Source organism: Narcine bancroftii, chromosome 3 (assembly GCF_036971445.1).
Source record: "Narcine bancroftii isolate sNarBan1 chromosome 3, sNarBan1.hap1, whole genome shotgun sequence".
Lineage (NCBI taxonomy): Eukaryota > Metazoa > Chordata > Chondrichthyes > Torpediniformes > Narcinidae > Narcine > Narcine bancroftii.
The window spans coordinates 38420266-38442552 of NC_091471.1; the positions used below are offsets into that span (position 1 = coordinate 38420266).

The window sequence follows — 22287 nt, forward strand, 5'->3', positions numbered from 1 at the left end:
TTCCTCCAGTAGATTGTTTCTTTTCGCTCCACCAATATGGTGCCCTCATGCTGTCCAACTGAATGAAATCTAATGTTGTCCAACTGAGTTCATCTAACCTTGTTCCTTGCACCAAACATCTAAAAGCACTTCACCTTTCTAATCCAGGTTCTCAAGTTTCTCTGATGGTTTCCTAATACTTTTATCACAATTTCAAAACCTCTTCCTGCTTGGAAACCAGGGGTGCTGCAATATAATTTTTCACCTCCCCATTCCAGAATTTATATTGAAAACAAAGAAAAACTATGGACAACCTTGGGAGGCTACACAGAGCAAGAACTTCAAACCATCACCATCAACCCTTCACCCTACTGAGACTTTGTTCAGTCTACTTGATAAAATGCCAGCTGTTTCCCAGCTATTAGCTCAAAGTAAACGGTGTCATTAATAACTGCAGCACCCCACCCGCCAGAACCTTAATCAGCAACAAATGCAGGAACACAATGCGTGACTCAGGCGGAGTGTTTTGGTTCATCAGAAACCGGAACAGCATCAGCCTTGAGGGATGTTAGTATGTCAATGTAATCTAATTGAGGAAATGACAAAGAAACCTGAAAAGTGTGTTAGAGAGAGAGAAAAAAAATGAGGAATAGAGGTGAGGATACTATTTGGTACAGCTTGTGTGTTTCAAAGATTTTCTGCACCTAAACAGAATCTGGAACTGTCCTGGAAGACCCTGGTGAAATTGGCTATGACAAGTACTAAAGTATGTCAAAAACTGTCAGGAAAAAGCACATGTGTGCCTTGATTATAGCATCTGGTGAAAGAATTCAAAAAAGGAAGGGCAGCAGCCCTGGGTCAGGAAGATTTCTAATGGCATGCCAGAAGCTAAGAGAGCTTGCCATTAGTGTAATGATTTAACAACCCAAGCAGATCTTCAAGACCTCTGCCTTCAGTTGGGAGAATCTGAAGTATTCTTCTCTGTTGACAGCCACGGAGGGCAAGAGAGAGACCATGTGGGAGGGAAGGGGTAGGGAGAGGTTGGAAGGGGTGGAAGCAGGCTAGATGTACACTCCAATTGACTAGTGCCCAACCTAGTATGTGTAACCAATGCCAGCTCACCATCAAAGATATCAATATTGTTGAGTCACAAGCGCACAGGACTCTGAAAATTATCACCTGGATCTAGAATCAGCCACCCCCAATGCTGCAAGATTGACACAACCCTTTTCAAGTTTCTATGTCAGCACAGGAAACCCAGTGGGGTTTTTCAAATTCCAAGTCAAAGAAAATTTTGAAGTAATTACCAAAACTCTTTCCCAACATCTGACAGATAATTTTGCTGATGGCAACTAGTGTGACAAGCAGGACTGAATGTGTATGGAGCAGTGTGCATGTAGCAGCAGGACTGTCTTCTGCAAGCAGTTGAGAGCAGCACTGCAGCCCAAGCAGGCAAGTTCCTCTCTGGATCCTGAGTAGCAAAGGATCTTGCAGTTTATCTTATGTAACTCCAATCCCAAAAACTTGAGGGGGGGGGGGGTGATTCTCATGATTTTGAGGGAGAAGGAACCATTCTTGAACTTCTGCCTTTAAATTTCCACAATTAAGGCTCAGAATCCCCAGGAGCGCAAGACTGGTGGGTGATGGATGGGGAAGATTTCCCTGGTGCCCCAGCACACATCAGATATAAACAAAATGCTGGAGAAACTCAGCTGGACTTTATGGAGCAAAGATAAAGATAACCAATGTTTCGGGCTTGAGCCCTTCACCAAGGTGTGAGCAAAATGTAGGCAGGTGCCATTTTATTCAGGTGCCTGTCTACATTTTGCTCATACCTTGATGAAGGGTTCAAACCCAAAACATTCATCTATATCTTTACCTTTGCTATACAAAATCCACTGTCTGACCTGTTGGTTTATCAACCATGGTGTTTTTACTTCAAACACGGTTTCTGCAGACTTTCACGTTTTACAGTAGGTGAAGGTGCTTCTGAGTGAAATAGTAAACCAAATTCCTCTCCACACTCGTGGGTCGGCAGGAACAAAAAAAAATATCGTAAATGCCCTACATTCATCCATCATTTCTGATCATTCTCGCACCTTTATTTTGCCTGGGATCTTGCCCTTCACTGGTTGGCTGTGAGGTTTCCAGCACAATACTCCAACAATGACTACATCCCATAAACACTTCCATGGCTACTCCTGACGTGTTACGGTGGTGAAGGGCACCCACTAGATATAGCCACATGTTTGGCGAGCACACTTGTCCATTGTCAGAGCTGGGGAAGCCCTGGTGACTGGAAATCAAGACTCAAGCGACTAGCCAAAAAAAAGGAGGAAAATAAATTAAAAGAATTCAAATAATAAGAATAAAATAGGTAAAAAATACACAAGTTTATAATTGTAAATGTTCTCTGAAGTAACTTAATGGGAGCGGAGCACCTTGGTCGTGCTTAAGTTGTGTGAAACAGCGATGGCAACACCCAGGATGAAGCCGCTCACCATTGGGGTGGTGACTCCCTTGGTGTTTCCTTATCCCTGCTTAGTAATAGTCGCCCCAGTCAGAGGCTTTATCTGTAAATTTGGAGGTGGGGGGGGAGAGTTAATTATCTGTAATTCATCTCTCGGGCGGCTCCGTGGAGGAGGAAGAATCTGCAGAGGCAGCGATGGTTAAAATGTTTTCAAAGAATGTGACTGGAAATAAAGTAAAATGCTTCAAGGTTTATATATTCATGCAAGTCAAGTTTGTTCAGTGCAAGTACAACATTTTTATCCTTTAAACAGTACAGTATAGTATTTTTGACTTTTAAACTGTTCATTCTTAATGCAAGGTGTATTAATTAGGCAATTGTATGAGCAAGTCTCAAGCAACCAGAAAATACACTTTATCCTGAATCTACCAATCCCCATAGGTGCTGGATACCATGGGGTTTACTGAAAAACCAAACACTGGACAGTAATACCTTGGGGGGGGGTGATCAGGAGAATGAGGGAAGAGGATTGAGAATTCCCATTTCCAGAAACAAATTACAGAGACAATGCTAGAGCAATTCTAAGAATATTCTCCTTTGCACGGATTCTCAGCTACTTGAATAATAGAATTCATATCATGTTGATAGCAATCCAAAAACAAGATGTGGAACTGCCAGTGCACGCTTTCATTTCAGATTCACCATGCACCACCCCCCCAAAAAAAATATCAATGGACTCCAGTTTAGCATTGGTCTTCTATGGAAAATAGTTACTTTCTTCTCTAAACCATCTAATTCCTTCAACTCATCAGCATTCCAGCCAGTTCGACGATCCACCCTCACCCTCCAGTGCTCTGTGCAAGCGATGGTGATTAAAGGCAACATGCTGGCCTCAAATGTCCAGATTTGATAAATTATTGATAACGAGCAAGACCAAACCTCATGAAGCACTCCAAGCAGGAACACATGCCCTCTTATCACTGCTCCACATCAATCATCCAAAGCTAATCTACTACAGGAGCGGTTACTCTTGAAATTCCCCTGAAATTTGCACACAGAAATAATGCTCCTCTGTAACAATGCCAATGGACGGCAGGATTTCCACATGTAGGATCATTCACCCCCTTCTCATGAAGAAGCTGCAAAATAGCCCCTTTCACACCACCAAATAAAGTAAATCGAAGCAGCCAAGTGGGTCATCTGGTGTTGTGGAAGGTCCCAACCGGGAAGGTCGAGTAAAAGTTAACCAGGCACTGACTCTTGGCTGGGCTGGAGGGGGAAGGGGTGGGGTGTGGGTAGAGAAGTATCAGAGCCTGGCTGAGTTAACTCATTAATCACTGTGGTGGAGTGAATTGTCTACTCGACTTTACAGGTACCATTAGTGATGTTAGCACCTGTATGCTTGCGTCATTCTGGAAGTATAATAAGCAATTGTGAGATGATTTAAAGCACAGGTACGCTCTGACAGCCCTGCCGGCCGCACTCTGACAATCTCACCGACTGCACAGTTATATTTCACAGCGTGGCCGGAGAGGCAGTCAGAGCATACCTGTACTTTAAATAATCTTAAGGTTACTTATAATACCTAATACAATATCATGCTTATGTAAATAGTTGTTATACGCTATTGTTTAGGGAATAATGACAAACTGGTCTGTGGGTTTCTCCCAAGTTTGAACAGTCTGAAGCCCACTGCAGTAGATTTTCCCATGATCTTTTATACATTGAGTGCTCATGTGCTTTATTCCCGCTACGATTTCACTAAGCTGTGAGTACCTAATGTGTCACTTGTGACATCACCATTGGAGGTGGGGCCCCCCCCCATAGATCCAGATGAACCAGGTAAATCATGATTCAGTGTGAATGGCTTACCAGGTGCTACATGTCCGGTAAGTTTACCTGCTTCCTGGGCAAGTTGGCGGCGTGAAAAGGGTGTAAAAATGCAAGTTTTCCATCAAGTATATAGGATCGTTCACCCCTACCATGAAGAAGCTGTGTGACTTATAGAATCTGATGATAGATACACAGAGATCAATAAATTATTCCAATGGGGCATCCTTAGATATTCAACAACAAAGGCATTCCTATTCCATTCCTCATGACAAGTGAGATGATGTTCTGATTTATAAAGAATGGAGCCATAAACTATATAATGTTATTCTTGAGGTGGCGCTGTTTTTTTTTTCTCTGAGATGTGCTATCTCTTAACGCCAGAAAGGCTGACGACTGTAAATGGAGAGGTCAATTTCAATTGGCAGATGCTTGCATTTTCCTAGCTCCAGGTCAGAGGAAACCAGATAGGATGACTACATTTCTCACCCTCTTGTTTTCACACAACAGCATTGGAGCAGGAAATCAAGAGAAGCAGGTTCTTTCTAAACAGAATGAATGTTTTATAGTTTCAGTATTAATGGGAGCTATTGCTTCGAGAGTGAGCAGGTTTGTTATGATTTGTCTGGGTAAGAAATACCTCTTCCGATGAAAAAAGTAGGAGAATCAAAGCATGTTTTCTTTCTCTCTGATTGATAAACCACAAATGGATCATATGAAGATACAGCTTTAAACATTTTTACGATCATCAGCTGCTTTGGGAAGCTGCTTCTCACTTTTGAGAGCATAATTCGAGGTCTCCAAGTCATAGTGAACAGCGGCGCCCCATACAAATTCACATCACAACCACCCAAACTCTTTCAGTGGGGGAGGGGGCTGATGGGTCTTTGCAACAGTCTGCATTCCATGTCACTGAGGTGGTGTTGATGTTGACCAGTGCACCTTATCAAATTCACTGCATTTTCAAAACAGAAGAACTCCCTCCTGTTTTCCTTCCCCCTCCAATCTAGAGCTTTTTAAAACCCAAAAGTGGGCCTCCACAAACCGCACATTACAGATTTAACTATTTTCAACAGTGCTGTACTTGGGCTTTGCCTTTCACTGAGGCCGATTTGCAGCTAAAATGTTAGGATTGGGGTCAATTCAACAAAACCCTCTTTCCATTTTAGTAGAATATACATTCCTTTTGGGGCATGGGAGACAGGGAAGGGATCGAGATGAAGGTGTAATTCTTTTCTTAGTTCGTGCTGATGAGACTGGGTGGAGCCCACTGTGCAAGACCCAGAGGACTGGGACCAAGCCCAAGTGCAAATCAAAACCAGTCCTCAGCCAAAAGCCTCCTTGGCTTCATAGCAGGGAAGGAAACTGGGAAAGGAATGAAATATCCATAAACAAGAAGGCAGACAACCACATCCCTCTGGTTAATGATCAAGGCCGGAGTTAAATTAAAGAGAAACGTTACCATCCTACCATCAGGAGGCAAAGTTTAAAAAAATTAAATAAATACAACACAGTACTTTCCTTGTTTGTTTTCCTCTCCCATTTTGCCTTGAAAATTTCTCTAGTCAGTACTTGCTCTGCCAGTTTTCTCCACTCTTGTCTTTGAAAGGTTGTATTTTCTTTTTCTTCATAGAGTAGTTCAGACTTCCTCTCACACTCCCATTGCAGGCAGTTGTCCCGAAGTTATGACCAACATTCCTCACAACCATTAAAACATATTAACTGATTCACTTCATCGTTCCAGAATAATGTCCTACGATCAGTTACAAATCACATTGAAACCATTGATAAATATAGAAAGGCAAGTGGACACCATCCGTCCTGCAGGAAATAGTCCACTTAACTTGTACAACTTATTTTATTGCTGATCATTCAAATCTATGGTAAAATAATTGCTCATTAATGATCGAGATGCTCGTTAAGTTAACATGCACCCAATACAAAAAGTATGGTAGCTCTTCCTCCAGCAGGCGAGCTCTAAGATGGTAACCGAATGGAGTGAAATTCAGCTTGCTGCATGTACAGCAGCGATATACCTACCACATGAACATGAAGTCATAATACTCCAGGTGTTGTACCACAAAATACTACACGTGGTTAATTTCTACTGAACATGATGAAAACAATGGATGCAACAGAAAGTACAGTTCTCTCCCCCCCCCACCCCCCAACGAGCTTTAAATGAGCAACCAATGTTCATTCAATCTTTCTTTCTGTACGACAATGTTTCGGTTGTGGGTGGCCTGATAATGGAGTCTCAATGTCACAAATTTCTCCATTCCTTGGGTCCAAAGTGCACCGAGGTCAGCTGTATCACCATACGGTCAACAGGGCTCAGAAAAAAAACAGTACAAATGTTGGGGTCTCTGACCTTCAAACAACACAGATTATAAAAGATCAATATTTTGGATGGTGGTTAGGGTGATGTTTTGGTTACGCCAAAGGTTTCCTCTTACATAGTCATTTTTTCCCCCTCCATACGAATGGGAGGTGCAGAGCTGTTGATCTGGTTAAACCATCTGTCGTGAAAAAGCATGAACTGGGGATAACCTGAGACAGACTCGCTCGAGATAAAAAAACCACACACACACACAGGAGGAAACATCTCCATGACAGCAGGCAGGGAGCCAAGTTAGTGCCTGTGGGTCATTTAATCCAGAGTCCTGAACGGTGCCAGACACAGCACAGTTAGTTATCTTTTACACAGTGGAGTGCAAAGGTCAGTTTGAGACGGCACCAGCAGGAATTCCATGTCCTCTTGGTAGAAGGCAAATGTGATGCGCAGCTGATAAAGGCTCTCTGACACTCCTTCCCCGTCCCACCCCACCTCAAATACTCCTCAATTCAGGAGTCAACCAATGTCTATTACGATCGCGACCTCAAATGAATGCAAAAAGCCACAGGGCCATCCTATCAAATGCTGGAGAGGCAGGGTTTTAACTGACCGTTCCTTTGGCAAAATGTCTAATACTTATCTTGACCCCCTCCACCACAGTGTCAACAATGTCAGAAGGACAGTTTTTTTGAGATTTAGACATTTCTTTATTCTAGACAAGTTGGCAGCAATATCCAGAACAAATGAGATAGGAAGCTATCCACGTGGGCTATGCTTACAGGAGAGGTCTAAATTATAAACATGCCACCATACCAAGGGTTTCAAACATACTTCAACCTTCCATTCTTTATGCTCTGTTCAGTGGCCTGGTGCCAAATCAAATCTAGAGAATTTAGAGTTGCTCATACTTGACTACCACACCAGGACATCAGCACACATTTCCAAAGAAAATTTTCCCGATTCACCACCAAATGTTTTCATGAATGGCCCCCTAGAAATCGTTAACTCAACCACATGCTTACGATACTGAAAGACAAGTAGCTATGAAAAGGCAGCAACTGCAAAGTCACATGGTCATTGACCATTATATTTGCTATACGAGCTGAGCCAACCCTACCTTAGCTAGGGCTGCAGCTTGTCATTTGCTTTTCACGATTATTTCCTGGAGAGGTGGGTATTCACTAAGATGAATATCCCAGTTTGGTGTTGCAGAAATCACTATTGGAAGGCTACAACTGTGTGGGGAGAATTTGTGATATCCCACCCCTTACTGTCTAGGTTCAAACAAGTGAAATGACTGAACACAAATGAATTACTGTCAAAAATAAACAATAAAGCAAAGAAAGGGTGGCACAGTTAGTACAACACTTACAGCGTCAGTGACCCAGTCTTCAAAACCAGCAGTCTGCAAGGAGTTTCTAAGTTCTCCCTGTGACCTGCTTGGGTTTCATCCAGGTGCTCCGGTTTCATCCCACCTTCCAAAAACGTACTGGATTTGTAAGTGAATTGGTGTATTTGGGCGGCATAAGCTGGAAGGGCCTGTTACCGTAAAGGTAAAAAAAACTACTGCTTCGAGTTGTGTCATTTCTATAGACTACCTCTCCCCTTTAGTTACATCTTTCCCAATTACTCAAAAATATAACCTTAGTATTTATTTTTTAGTGTGGAGGTACTTGAAGCTTTCTATTAAGTTTTCTCCCATTGGGGGAGATGATCAGATTCAATATTGCTCTGGGCCACGTTTTGCCATCCAGGCAGTGCTTACACCAGCAGTCCGTGAGAAGCGTGGAAAAAGAAAAGCGAGACAGTTCACAGTAAAAATTCTCACGTTTACACATTTCATGCAACATAAACCTTCGTCGGGCCTCTTCGAGTGTCAAACCCATGCCCCACACACCACATCCGATTGCAAAGCAAAAGCCCACCCTGCTGGCAAAAGAAAGGACCTTAAGCCAGAATACAAGAGGGAAGGTGGGGGTGGCGTGGGCTTGGAAGGCCAACAGCTAGAGGACAGACACTGCCAAGTTCCAGGCTCCACTCTTCACTGGCTGCTGCATTTTGTTCTAGTCATGTGACATGTGAGAGAGTAGCTGCAAGGCTCCCAGTCTGGCAGACGGCCTAGAGAGCAATAAAGGCTTTTCATGGCTTAGTTAACCCTTCAGTAATTTCCTGCAGTCTGGCGATTTGTTTTACATTCAATAAGCACAAATAAAACATAGTCAAGTCCTCACTGCAAGCAGAACGACACAATGTTGACTGGGCTGAGTATAATTGCAGAGATGACACTTAAAATCATCTCTCAAAGCAGATTTGTAGCCTTCAGTGCCCCAAAATAAGACTATAAAAAGGGAAGGAGATTTAAGAGTAGAAGTAGCCAAGTGAAAATGTCTTAACTCAACATTATTGCATAGGCAAAGACGTTTAGCAGACTTTTTTCTGCCCCACAGTAATAATACAAATTAACTGCTGCCTGTGTTTCTAATTTACTGCGGGATTGAATATGTTGATTCTACATTCTACAGAACCAAGTGCATTCAGGAGTTTATAGGCACTTTCCAATGACCTGCTCCAGGATGATCGACCCATCAATCACCACACCTTCCCTTTCAAATTATACATGCTTAATGAAAGCGGAGACGAACTATTTGCCATTTAGGTTAGTTAAACCCACAAACCTGGCATCCTAGAAATGTACTGGTGTTTCTAGAACAAACAGAATCTGCTTGAAGATTTGTTAAAAGAAGTTAAACTAAAAGGAGCTGTTCCCATAAATCTAGACTGATGATTTTGACACATCAAGGTTCAAAAGGTGCCCCGTGTCCCTTCACTGACAAGCTCACTCCCCTCCTAGAATGTTCATGCCCACCATGAAAGAGCACACACAGCCAGTGAGTTAAAGGCCATCCCTGCTCTCCTTCGAGGTCATAGGTCCATGGATTAGCTTTCTTCCTGCACTTACCCGAGAAGCGTGTCCAGCCTCAGGCTCCAGCTCCCAAAACTTCTCCAGCCCTGAACTGAGTCCCATCAAGATACAGGTAAACAGGAGGTAGAGACAGAGAGGTGATGAGAGAAGAGTGGGAATAAAGGGTCATATACAGAGATAAGAGCGGACTTGTCAGCCACAAACGAGCCTGCAGCTGACGTGGACTTTTTACCCCCTCCATAAATCTTCGTCCGCGAAGCCAAGCCAAAACAAAAAAAAACAAAGAGAGGGAAATACAAAACCATAGAGTAACAAAGACACGAAGATTGTAGTAAAACATGGGGAAGATGAAGAGAATGAAGGAAAATTAAAATAGGAATTAACGTTGCCACAAAATTGATGGTCCAAAGGGCCAGTTTCCATGAACTAGATCTCACTGACTCAAAACGTATGGAGAGGGGGCCATGATGAAACCTGTAACACAAGGCCTTAGACAATGCGGGGGTGCAGAGAGGATCAGATTTGGGAGCTAGAAAAAATTGTGACAGGGAAAAAGGGGAAAGAAACATCAGAATAAAAGGACAACAGAATGAAAAAGAAGGCACAGAGAAGAAGGCAATGGCAGAAGCAGCAATAAAAAAAAGAGCCAATGAAGTGAGAACAGAGTAGAGGAAGCTGAGCATTGCCACAGGCCCGCAGATGCAGCAGAGCTCCACGTACATGACCCGAAAATAAAGAACAGCATAAATCCAGGGCTTCAACCTCAGTCCTCCAATCCATGCTTGCTGAGTATCACTCTCCCAAGAGCACATCTTGTGACACCTTCATGCAGGGGCACGGGAGGTGGAGGGTGGGGTGAGAAATTATGAAAATTGACAGGGGTTGGTGTTGGAGCCAGAGAGGTAGAGCAAGACAGAAAACATAAAGGGGAAGAACAGGTTGAAGAGAAGCAAGATGCCAGACACAAACAGTTGTAGACAGAAAAGGCAATGTACCACCCAGTAATTAAATCTGTACAATTTCAATTCATTCACAAGAGCAAAATGTGTACAAAAATATATAAACCTGAACAAATGCTGTTAATGCCTTTAAAGAGTGCTCAGTGTTTTTGTAACAATGGTTGCGAACATTAGTTGTTGGTATAAAGACTACCCTCCGGCTTGCAATCACGAAGATAGAGCTAAAGGCAGTCTAGGAAGAGCCCGTTAATTAGCTGCAATTCTCTTGAAAGATCACAAATGCTGATCGAGAGAGGGAACAAGGACAGAAGGGATAAAGAAGCACGTGCAGAGGTTTGGAGGATAAGATGCTGAGGAAAGAACACTAGAGGAAGAAAGACAGGGAGAGAATAAATCAAGCAGCAGAGTGCAAAGGAGTTCCATCTAAACACACAATCCTTGACTAGGAATGAAGCTGGGGATCAGAGAGGAGAATGAATAGGGAAGATGAACAGATGAATCTAATGATTCTATCAGGAAGAGGGGTGAGTATGGGGTAACCAGCAGAGACTTCCCAAGGACAGTCTCCTGTCAAGACTCCAAAAGTCATGGGTCAAAATTAACATTGGAGCATGGATGACAGTTGGTGACAGTTGTTTTCACAGGGCAATGAAGCCTAAAACTAGAGGGCATAGGTTTAAGGTAAGAGGGGAAAGATTTAAACTGAGCCCAAAGGGAAACTTTTTCCCACACACAGGGTGATGCGTATAGGAATGAACTGTCCAAAGGAAGTGATAGAGACAGGTACAATTATAATGTTTAAAAGATGCTTAAATGGATGGGAAAGGTTTAGAGAGATATAGGTCAAGGCAGGCAAATGAGGTAGGTGACTTGATCAAGATGGACAAATTGGGCCACAGGGCTCGTTTCTGTGCTCTCTATACACACTATGATTAACTTCCCTGATATTGTGCCCACAAATGACCTTTCAACCGTTTCAGGAAGGAAGAGCAAGGCAGGGGTGGGTCGAGAGGGCCTCAATGGAGAGGAGAGCAGCAGTAACTAGTAGACCCAAAACATCACCTTCAACAGCAAACTAAAAGTGATTTACAACAGAGTTCACTCACAAGACTAAAGTCAATTGAAATATTTTACTTAAAAAAAAAACAAGTTTTCCTCTGTGGTTTTCAACGATCAAAAAAAAATCTAGCTTTGAGAAGCACGAAAACTAAGCATCATCCCCACTACTCTGTGGTCTGTGCTGGCACTTGCAAAGAAAAACAGATCCCAGTACTCCAAGTGCAGCAAGCCTGACGTTTAGAAAATGCAGGATAAAGAAAGCCAGAAGGGAGGAGGAGAAAGTGAACTGCCTCAAATATTTACAGACAAGATATTGATTTTAAAAAAGAATCAAGTCTGGGTGGATTCAGGCAAACCAATTGAGGTCCTGAGGATTGCAGAAATGACTCGAGAGGAAAATAAAAGGATTACAAAGCTTTTATTCCATTTTTAAAAAAATAAGAAGCAATCAATCCCAGTCGACTCCCATCCTAGTACAATGGTTTGCAGGTTCCTGTGGACGGGCATCTTGTAATCCTCCTCCTTTGTTCCTTTCTCCTGAATGATCTTGGTCAACATTAGCTCCATTTCTCTGCCTCAGTTCCTTTCTACTCCTCATCTTCTCCGTCATAGGGGAGATCCCCTGAGCAACACTTTCTGTGAAGCACTGCTTTAAAAGCAAGTTGCTAAGGAACTCTTGTTTTCTCTCTTTTCTGCACCAACTCCAGACCCAGGAGAATAGGTTCAGCTTTTCCAGAAATGTGCATTTTTCTGAAAATGTGATTGATTTTCAGCAATAGCCGAGTTCCATTAGAAGCAGAAACACACACAAAACACATAGAGGGGTGGGCAAGGGTGGGCAGGTTGAGGCAAAAGAGAGGGACATGGGATTGGAACTGTTACAACTGGCCTCAACGACTCTGGTTTACGTTGCATGCATTTCCTCTATCACCTTGGTGCCAACACTTTAAGCGCACCTCATTGACTGCAAAGTGAATTGGGACATCTTAAGGTTATACAAATGCACAGCATTTCATCACACATTGAAACAGCTTGCCAATACTGACTGCCTGGGCCTATCCACAAAGAAGCCATGAGCTCAGTGTACTCAAGAACCATGAACACATTCCAGGAGAAAATTAACTATTTGATGTTAGGAATGATTGGCTGTTCTTTCTTTCCCGGTGAAGCTGCACATCTCAGACTCGGTGCCTTGTGCTACCAGGGCCAGGTTAAGCTGCCAGTCATTTTAATCTTTCGTTTATATGGGAACCAGTAATACAAGCAAAGTAAAGGTTCCATTATTGGAAAGCAATACTACACTTAGAATGCAACATACATGAAATTCTTTAACTTTGTCTACTGTAAGGCAGACAGTCTGCACATTGTCCAGCGCCCCTCACAGAAACCTGGTGTTCCTAGGCGGTCTCCCCTCCAAGTACTGACCAGTCCCGAGCTTGCTTAGCTTCTGAGATCAGAGAGTATTCAGGCTATTAGGTACTGGGAGCTGGGTACTACTGGATGGGCAGTCACTGCCCAAAACAGGGACCGAATGGATTGTGACCACAACTAATGGTACTATCCTGGGATTCAGAAGTGTGCTCTGTAGGCCCATGACCACCAGAAGGCAAGTTGTTGCTCCTGCAGCCACCTCAATAGCACCTGGTAAGATGAGCTCTGAAGGAGTAATGAAAGATTTTGGGGCCTCAGGCTGTAGCCCAAACATACAAGTGCCAAATAGGCTTTTTGGCCCAAACTGCAATGTGGACACTTATTGTGTCTGCCACCATTCTCCGGTGGCATCAATGACTGCAAACCACCAAGACTTATCTATCCAATGACCACAGCCCACATCGAGATTGGTTGATACAGAGCAGGTAAGGAAAAATCTGGAACCCGAATGTAGACGTCACCACTGGATTTTCCACTACTAATCACTCTGGTCTCAGAGCAAAGTTCTCTGCCTGTTATGTCGCCAAAAATGGGCATAGGCATGTGGGCAAAGGTGCCTTTAGTAGTTCATGCTTTGGAGCACAGGGCAGGTCAGATTACAATAGGCCCCATTACTGGGTCTTTATAATACCAGCTTTCCCTACCTCTGCTAAGTTAAAATTAAAAGGGTGTTCAAACAACCAGAACTTCCCACTTCACCATTTTAGCTGCATGCCTCCATCTCATACACAGTCTCATCTGGCCTCAGTTTCATAGAAAATAAGAATTACAACTGGATTAATGAGAGTTGCTGAATTTTCTTGATAAGGTGGCCTCTTTTTTGCTGAATTTGCAAAGGAACGGATCTGACTTCGAGCCTGATTATGAAATTCAGTTTGAATCTTTTCACATCTGGTGAACAATATTGCTTGGACTAATTCAATTTCAAGCCCCTCATTGAGGATTGAGTGATTCCAGCACTCATTATGGGCCATCTTATATAAAGAATGTGAAGGGGGGGGGGGTGGGGAAAGAAAGAGGGAGAGGCCCAAACTAACCATTCTTATTGTGATTTGTTAACTAATCAGCTCACATTCCTCCTACTGGCACTTTCAGGTCTGTAATTAATCAGTTGTGCATCTTCATGCAGTATGCATCCAAATATTCACTTCATACATAACTCACAGAGAAAAAAAAATTCCCACACTTCAAATGAACTTTGAAAAAAACTGCACATGCAAACACCAATAAGATTAAGTAAACCCCAAATGATAAAAATGATGCAACACCCCTTAAATCAAGATCCCATAGGGCAGATTAAATGTGAAAGTAGAACTAATTATTAATCTAAGGTTCAACAATTTCCTACAACGTAATACCACTGTCTAAAATTTCTGGAGTCTGACCAGATTGTTAGTCATTGAAATATCAATTCAAAGATTTTATTTGAGAGGAAAAGCTATAAAGCTAACAATATCACTGGCCCAGGAGGCTACAAAAACGTGTGGGACACAAGTAAGAATTGCTCAAGGGATACGCAATTGGTCAAACACACGTTATGCAGAGAAATGTGTCCCAAGTGCCTTCTTCACTTCAATATTATTCACCACATGATGGATTCAGAAAATTGGAATGTTGGATGACATTTTACTAAGGACATCAATGCCACCTTTAAAGTTCTAGCATTTGGATCTTAATTGACGCACTGCATTTGACATCATATTTGAAGCAAGTTCACAAGTTTTACAATCAACATTTTAAAAAAATGTTCCTTTATCAGTCAAAATGTGCAGACTGGGAATCTTCAGACACAACTTCAACTTTTGAGAGGCCACACACAACTGCAGCCAATGCCTGGCTCAGGGCAAGAAACCTGGACTTCACCACAAGACTTTGTTAGTTTCCAATTTAAAATTATTTGGCTGCTTCAAGAATCCAATAGTCACAGAAATTAAAAAAAAAAGACTTGCATGTTCCAAAATGAAATGGATAATAATATTATCATATTTTTGCATCACAAATTATTTGAAGAAGTCCACTATTTTGCCCATTAGTCACTTTTGTTTTCATGCCATCCAATGTCGGGGCTGTGGGTGAAAACAAATCATCCTTTTCCAGAACATGCAAAACTTTCATATCCCAGTCACGACAACATGAAAACTCTCACAGCACGTACAATATGAACACACTCCAGAAGAAAGCTTCAATCTATAAAGAATACATATTACTCACCCTGACACCTGGAACACAAATATGCTCTGCATTGATAATACAACACCTGAATATCATGGAAATCAACCTACCAAGCTCATTGCTTTTTAGCATGTACACATAGGATTAAATAATACTGCAGCTCATAAGAATACATGCAAATTGGACATATGGCATTTCTATTAGGCTGAATAGGTGCTGCACACTGCATTCATGCCAAGTTAGAAGTCATGAGAAAATTAAGAAGCTGGGACATCCTTGCTGTAAGAAATGTTTATTATTGCTTGCTCCCCTTTAAACACATTGAGAAGCTGTCCTGCACGCTACACAGATGACAGCTGCCTTTGAGACAGGCAGCTGCCACGTCATTCACGCGCTGATCCACGGGAGGCAGGTCAGACCTTTAAAGAGATCTCTGCATGGAAGCCATGGGTGAAAACGAGGGTGGACCCAGTGCGAGACAGATAGTCAGCCAATGGGCCGAAACATGGACATTCCCTGAGCCCCCCATGATCAGCAGCAAATGACGTCCAAAGAATGATGGGTATTGTACCATCACAGATGCCTCGATCATTAGCGAGAACTGCAGGCAACAATTTTTAAAATTACCAGGGATGATTTTGTCTATGAAAGATATAACCCAGGGGTGTCTTTAATTCACAGTTCACCAATTTCAGTATGAAGTACTCAGTTTTATTGTGGATTGAAAGATTGGAAATCACCACTTTTCAATCCAATTTCTGTCTGTATGTGAAACTGGCCATATGTGTTAATGACATCATCATGTGTGCAAAGTACAATGGAAATTCTGCTGGCATGTATTATAAGATCAATCCTGATCCAAATTTCTTGTTGGGCAGGACCACAGAAGGAAATGGTGCAAAAACTACAGAACAAGTCAATATCCTTCTAATGTGCAATTTACATATAAAGGATGCAAATGGATGCCATTTCTGGGCATATATAGTTAGAATATCACAGTATACCACATTAATACCACCGAGAATGCTATAATACAACAAATAACTGAATATTCTGGCACTAACTGGTCCCTGTCCTCACATTTTCAGGTGAAGGAGTACACTTTTGACATCCCAAATTTGGTAGGAATTTTAAATTTAAATTTAGACACACAGCGTGGTAACAGGCCATTTTGGCCTACAAGCCTGTGCCACCCAATTAAACTACAACCCTTGGCACGCTTCAAACGGTGGGAGGAAACCAGAGCCCATGGGGAAAACCCACAGACACAGGGAGAACGTACCAATTCCCTGCAGACAGTAGGGAATTTATACCCAATTAACCTACACGCCTAGTACGTTTTGAAGGGTGGGAGGAAACCGGAGCTCCTGGGAAAACCCACGCAGACATAGGAAGAACGTACAAACTCCTTGATGCGGGATTAGAACCCTGGTCCCGATCGCTGGTGCTGTAAAGGCATTGTGCTAACCATTACGCCCTGGAATCCTCAGCCTCCCCCTTCTCCCACACAAATAATCCAGTACTAAATAATGTTTTTTTAAAATTTGTGAACATCCTGTTTAAACACTCAAGAGAAATCACGGTATCATTAACTGCTGGGAATATTACACAGTGTCTCTTACCTGAAAGCCCCCCAGGGGCCGTATAATGAGTTCCCCCAGTTTCAGTCGAGGGAGGCACAGAGTCTGGCAAATCTGTTGGAAGCAAAAAGGAAAAACACACATTAAAGTAAGTCATAACATTTTTATTTCCTGGCATCGTTTGAGTCATTCAACCCAAATGTCACGTATAATTATGAGGTCTCTGTAGTTACTGTGCTAAGCAACACTGATTGACTAGAGTCACATATAAAAAAAGTCAATTTAAAGACACAAGAGAGTCACCAGTGTATACAAAACTGCAACTCACAGCAAGTCACCATCATCAGGTGTTAAAGAGCATTCCAGTTAGTGGGGAGGAGCAACTGGGAGATCCCATCTTTATTTCCCTCACAGCCTAGCCTGACATTTACCCAAGTAAGACCATTCTACAGTCAGAAACGTCAGACATGGATTCAGCTGAAATACAAGTATTACAAGAGCCAGTTTCTGGTGGATGCCAGGGTAAGTGTTTGGTGAATGAGTACCAAATCCAGCCTTCAATGGGTTAACCTTTATTTCTCTTTTCCTGCTGTTCATTTTTGACCAAGCTGATGAAAGCCATCTAAAAAGTTTCTGCCTTGTGTTCCGTGCTGCAGTTCAACATTGGGAGATGGATACTGAGGGAGTGATGTGGGCCCATTTTCTTTGGCTCTTCTCCAAGCTATCTCCATTTCCTAGCCAACCGCATTGAAATACCTCAAATACTAGGCAACACACTAGAACCTAGAGCAGTGTGTGCGCCTTTTGGGAAGACCCAACTCAGATAAGACTGAGCATAATTCCAGTGTGTCTGCACACATCTCTTCTGTTCTCTCTGCTTGGGAGCATATGTTGATTCAGACTAGTGCACTCAAAAGATGTGCCGAACCTTTCATCAGGTTTCAGCAGAAAAGCCGTCAACAGAAATCAACAGTGTGGATCTAAATTCCACTCAACTCAAAATTTTCAAACACAGCTTCTGATTTTTAACAGCCAGAGATATCTCATCGTCAGCATGCAGTTATTACGATTCTGTGTCAGAGTAACTGATAATAAACTCATTTAAAACAAAAATTATCCAAGATATTAGGGCAAACTCAACCTGGGCCAAATCCCCACCCACAGTGTTCACTGAAAGGGGATTTCTTAGAGGTTTTAATGACACCAAATTAACATCAGGTTTTTCTTGCGCTTCTTCTCAGTAGTAGTCTGCTGAATGCCCAATCACAGCATAACCTAGGAAAATCCCAAGGACCTGCCTGCCATTTTCATGGGCAACTAAGGGACAATGTCATGAATCAATGGTCCTCACCCAACCGCCTGCCCCCTGTCATCCTATACAAGATTAGCGGATATTGCACTCTCAATGCATAAACTCTACTGGATAAAAGTCTGAGCTACCCCCAAACAGTGAAACACCAAGGAAGTGGTGATAGTTATCCAGTCTTTCATATGTGATATTAATCCAAAGGTTTTTCTATTCTCAGAGTGAGAAAAAGATGCTGTTTGAAGTGCAGTAATGATATTCCTGGGGACCTTTCAACTGTTTATTCCTCAAAAAAAAAACCCACACTATACTGTCACCTTGATTTTTTGAAAGACTGACTGCCAGGAGGGATATGTAAATAGGAGAAAGAACTCTCCTTGAACCAAGGCCACCAATGTCAGATGGAATACCCCTTTAATCTAATCCCCTGGCATAGCAACATAGACTGAATGACGGCCGTCTCTTTCTGGTTAGTTCATTTCAATTTCATGCTGACCAGTGCCAGAAGTTAACCTTTCAAAATAAAAATTTGACGAGACAAAGTAGCAAGTGTCCTATTGTGAACCACAATGGAGATCTCCTTAGAAACCCTACTTAGCCGCTAACTTGTGGGATTAGCTGGCATTTCTGAATTGAATGAATGAAGAGATGCAAGGAAACCCTTTTCTTACATTCCAAGTGCCAAAAAAAAACGGCAATACTTCCTCGAAAATAGCTGGCTTTCCCTTCCATAAAGGGCAGCCTCAGATTGTGGCTTTCTGTTTACATACATAACTAATCTTATGTATGTCAATATGTGCAGGGACTTGTTGCAATTGACTAATGAGGCACATTGGCTGGCTGCTCATCTAATTCACTATAGGTCCCAAACTAATCTATTCAAACTTCTGCCAATAACGCTTCAAGCACCTTGATATTTAATCGACCAATACATTTTACTTTTTCATAGATTTTGGCATCAATTGCTCAATTTAATACAATTTCTCACTAATAGGCAGAAGCTCCACAGTATGAGTGAATATGGGACCCATGACCAGGACTACACACGTTGCTTGAATTTGCAATATCTCTTTGGATGATGCACATCAGAGCATTGCAGATGCAATCTTCTCCCAATTCAAACAGTTATAGATCTAACATATAACATTTTATTTCAATTTAAGGAATTATAGGGCCCAAATACAAGAATGTGCAGGAAATTCATAGCAACAAATGTATTCAATAAGCTCATGTTTGACCAGTCCCCAACTTATATCCCTTAGTATTCTTACTTAATAAATAAAATCAATGCATGGTGCCAGTGCATGAAAGCATCTGTTGGTGGCATACACCAACAAATTATGGGCATGCTCACCTTAATGCTCCATTCTTATTCAATGTCATGAAAACATGCTCAGTTTCCTGACAATGTACTGGTGGTGGGTGGCATGCTGGCTGCACTGCAAAGAATCAGGACTATCAAATCCTGCTGGTCAATTATGATTTAAAAAAGATAGAATTTGCATGATTTTACCAGTCTTTAGAATGTCCAATGTCTTGGCATTGGTTGTTCACACATGAATGACCAAACCTCGAAATCTCCATTTCCTTACACGAGTTTAGACAGCATACCAGAAGTGCAGTAAAGATGCGAGACTTGTAACGTGTGTGATCGATATATGCCATTCATTAGCCCGCTATTCATGGAAAGCCTGCAGTTAACTTTAGAATGCAGGTGTTCCAGGAAATTAGCTAGGGGTCTAGGAGGTAAAATATTGGAACAGGAATGGCACCCTCATTCCTGTTCCAACCATTTTACATAGCATACATTATGGGAAAATGCCAATAATTTCCTGGAACATAGGGGTTGTGTAAAAAACATAATTGATTTGTTTCTGCTACTATCCATTGGACAAATGATTAGTAGCAGAGATCAAGATCCAACACTGATCCCAGAATTGTGATAAGATAGGGAAACCAGATCTGTTCAACAAGAAAGGCAAAAGACCTTTTACTTTCTCCAATGGAGATGAGGTGCAAATGTTGGATAAACCCACTAGGCCTTTTCAAGCTGCTGTGTAAAATGAGATTAACTGGGCAATTCATGCGGCAGCTTGAAAGGGTCCGACCCAGTCAGTGTAGTCCAAATCCAACCGGGTCCCTGACCTATCTGAGAGATAGTCAGGGAACCAGGATGTGTCCTCCAGCAGTTTGAACAGCAAAATGGCTGGCCTGGTTACTCCTGTGATGTCAGCGCTTGTGCACTGGTGTCACAGGGAAACCCCTGGGGGAAGCACCTGCCACTATCGGGCAGGGGGAAGAGGAGAGGGGTCGCTACCACGGAGGGGGAGGAATGGGGCGATCACGAACTGCCACCGCTGCGAACGCCACTCCGGTTGTTACAGCTCAACGTGTGTGTTAGCGGGATGCTGCTGGGGGGGGGGGGGGCGCGCGATTGATGGTGGGTGTCGTGACTGATGGGAGGGTGACTGGAGGACGGTGGGTTGGGACTGACAGGGGGTGGGGAGACTTACCGATAGTTCTCCTGAGTGTGTGACGCGTCACTTAACTCATCATTGCGGGGGCGGAATCCCCCTTAAATTGCCAGGTTGGCAATTTAATGGGTCGATCCCCCTGCAGCTTAAAAGTACAAATTGATACTAGGTACAGGGCTTGGGTAGTCCTACAGGTGTGGTGTTTGGGTAGCCCATGGGTAGTCTGGGGGTTTGTTGAAACTCTGTTGCCATAAATCTCAACAGTTGAAAAGAATGCCAACTTGGAGCAATCAGTCTCACATACGAGATCACCAACACTCAGACACTGGAAGCATAACATGCTTACTGTAACTTAATTCAACAAACTTTCACGTATTCATCTAGCAAGAAACTAAACATTTATGGTCACGAGGAGGTGGAGTGACTAAATCACACCAGCAGCCGTGATTTTAATCGAACTCGTATGCACGCTTATATCGCCCAGTTCCTAACAATGCTTGTGACTCCTGGGATGGAAATGACATCAGCCCCAAGGGCTGGAACCATGCCAGTACATCGAGGCTCTCTGCCCCCGCAAGTCCTCTGCTCCGTAACCCAGTTCACTTGCAGAGTGGCTCAGCCCGCCTCACATTATTAGATAAGTACAGGTGCTCCGCGACTTGCAACCTATACGATTTGCGTCCATCTGCACATGCAAACCAAATTTTCAAAAATAGTAAGAAAAAATATAAAATTTACGTGGTTTATGTTGTATTTGACAAACTACAACAGGGATACAGGGCATGCAAGAGTCAAAATGTGCACATTTACCTTTTCAGTCAGCGTCTGGGGTCTGTAGGCTGGGCGCTGCCATCTTGATTGTTGTGCGCATGCACGAGTCTTCGGTTGGCAGGTGAATGGTGGGTTTGCGTATAGGAGTTTGACTCTCGCACATGCGCCAACCAAACTCCAAAACGCGAACCCACCACGCATGCACCAACCGAAGACTTGCGCACGTGCACAGGAATCAAGATGGCCATACGCAGCCTATGGAACCTGGGATGCCAACTAAGCAAGCTCAGATGACGAAAAAGATGTCAACTAACAAGGAAAGTTCAGATGATGAAATTTTGTTTAAAAAGTTTGCTTTAAGACTGATTTACTCCATGCACCCAGGCAAAATTCTGACGCATCCATTTTGAGATATGACTGATCCTTTGGTCCCAAATACCATTGTAAGTCGGGGACTACCTGTATCATCAGATAGGATTGCAGGCAAAAAGATGATACAAAGGACAGTTTGCCCCATTTGTGGCTTTTTTTAATATCTTGAAGTGTCCATGCAAGGTGAAAGGTCTAATCTGACTTTGTTAAAGGAAGATAGAGGGAAAACCAGACATGAAAATAGACAGCTTGAGCAAGATAAGCAAGTGGATGAATACCCATGTTTCAGTGTACAGGCATCCACCACTTCAGTTTTACAAAAGGCCTGCATTTGGGCCTGTTTTTGCTAACCGAAAAGGGGTTTCTCTTTTACGAGAAAAGGCGAAAGGAGTGAGTGGCGCCGGCAAGCTCATTCCTCACTCTCGCTCTCCTACATCCCAGTCACCTTCTTCCCTATTCTGGTAAGTGAAACTACACTGTACACACATTATTTCTACTTTATATATGTATTTATCCTATCATTCCTGTTTTTACTGTATGTTAGTGTTATTTTAGGTTTTGTGTGTTATCTGGTGGGGCTTTTTTGGGTCTAGAAACGCTAAAAAAATTTCCCAGATAAATTAGTG

At 42.6% G+C, this 22287-nt stretch overlaps 1 protein-coding gene across 3 annotated transcripts in view; it reads right to left on the minus strand.

Moving 5' to 3' along the window:
• smad7 (SMAD family member 7) overlaps nt 1-22287 on the minus strand; it is a 42514-nt gene that overhangs the window by 15664 nt on the left and 4563 nt on the right. For all 3 annotated transcript variants that reach the window (XM_069923868.1, XM_069923867.1, XM_069923869.1), the window contains one exon: nt 16781-16852. In XM_069923868.1, the coding sequence (XP_069779969.1) occupies nt 16781-16852 (72 nt within the window). The remainder of the gene's footprint in view (nt 1-16780; nt 16853-22287) is intronic.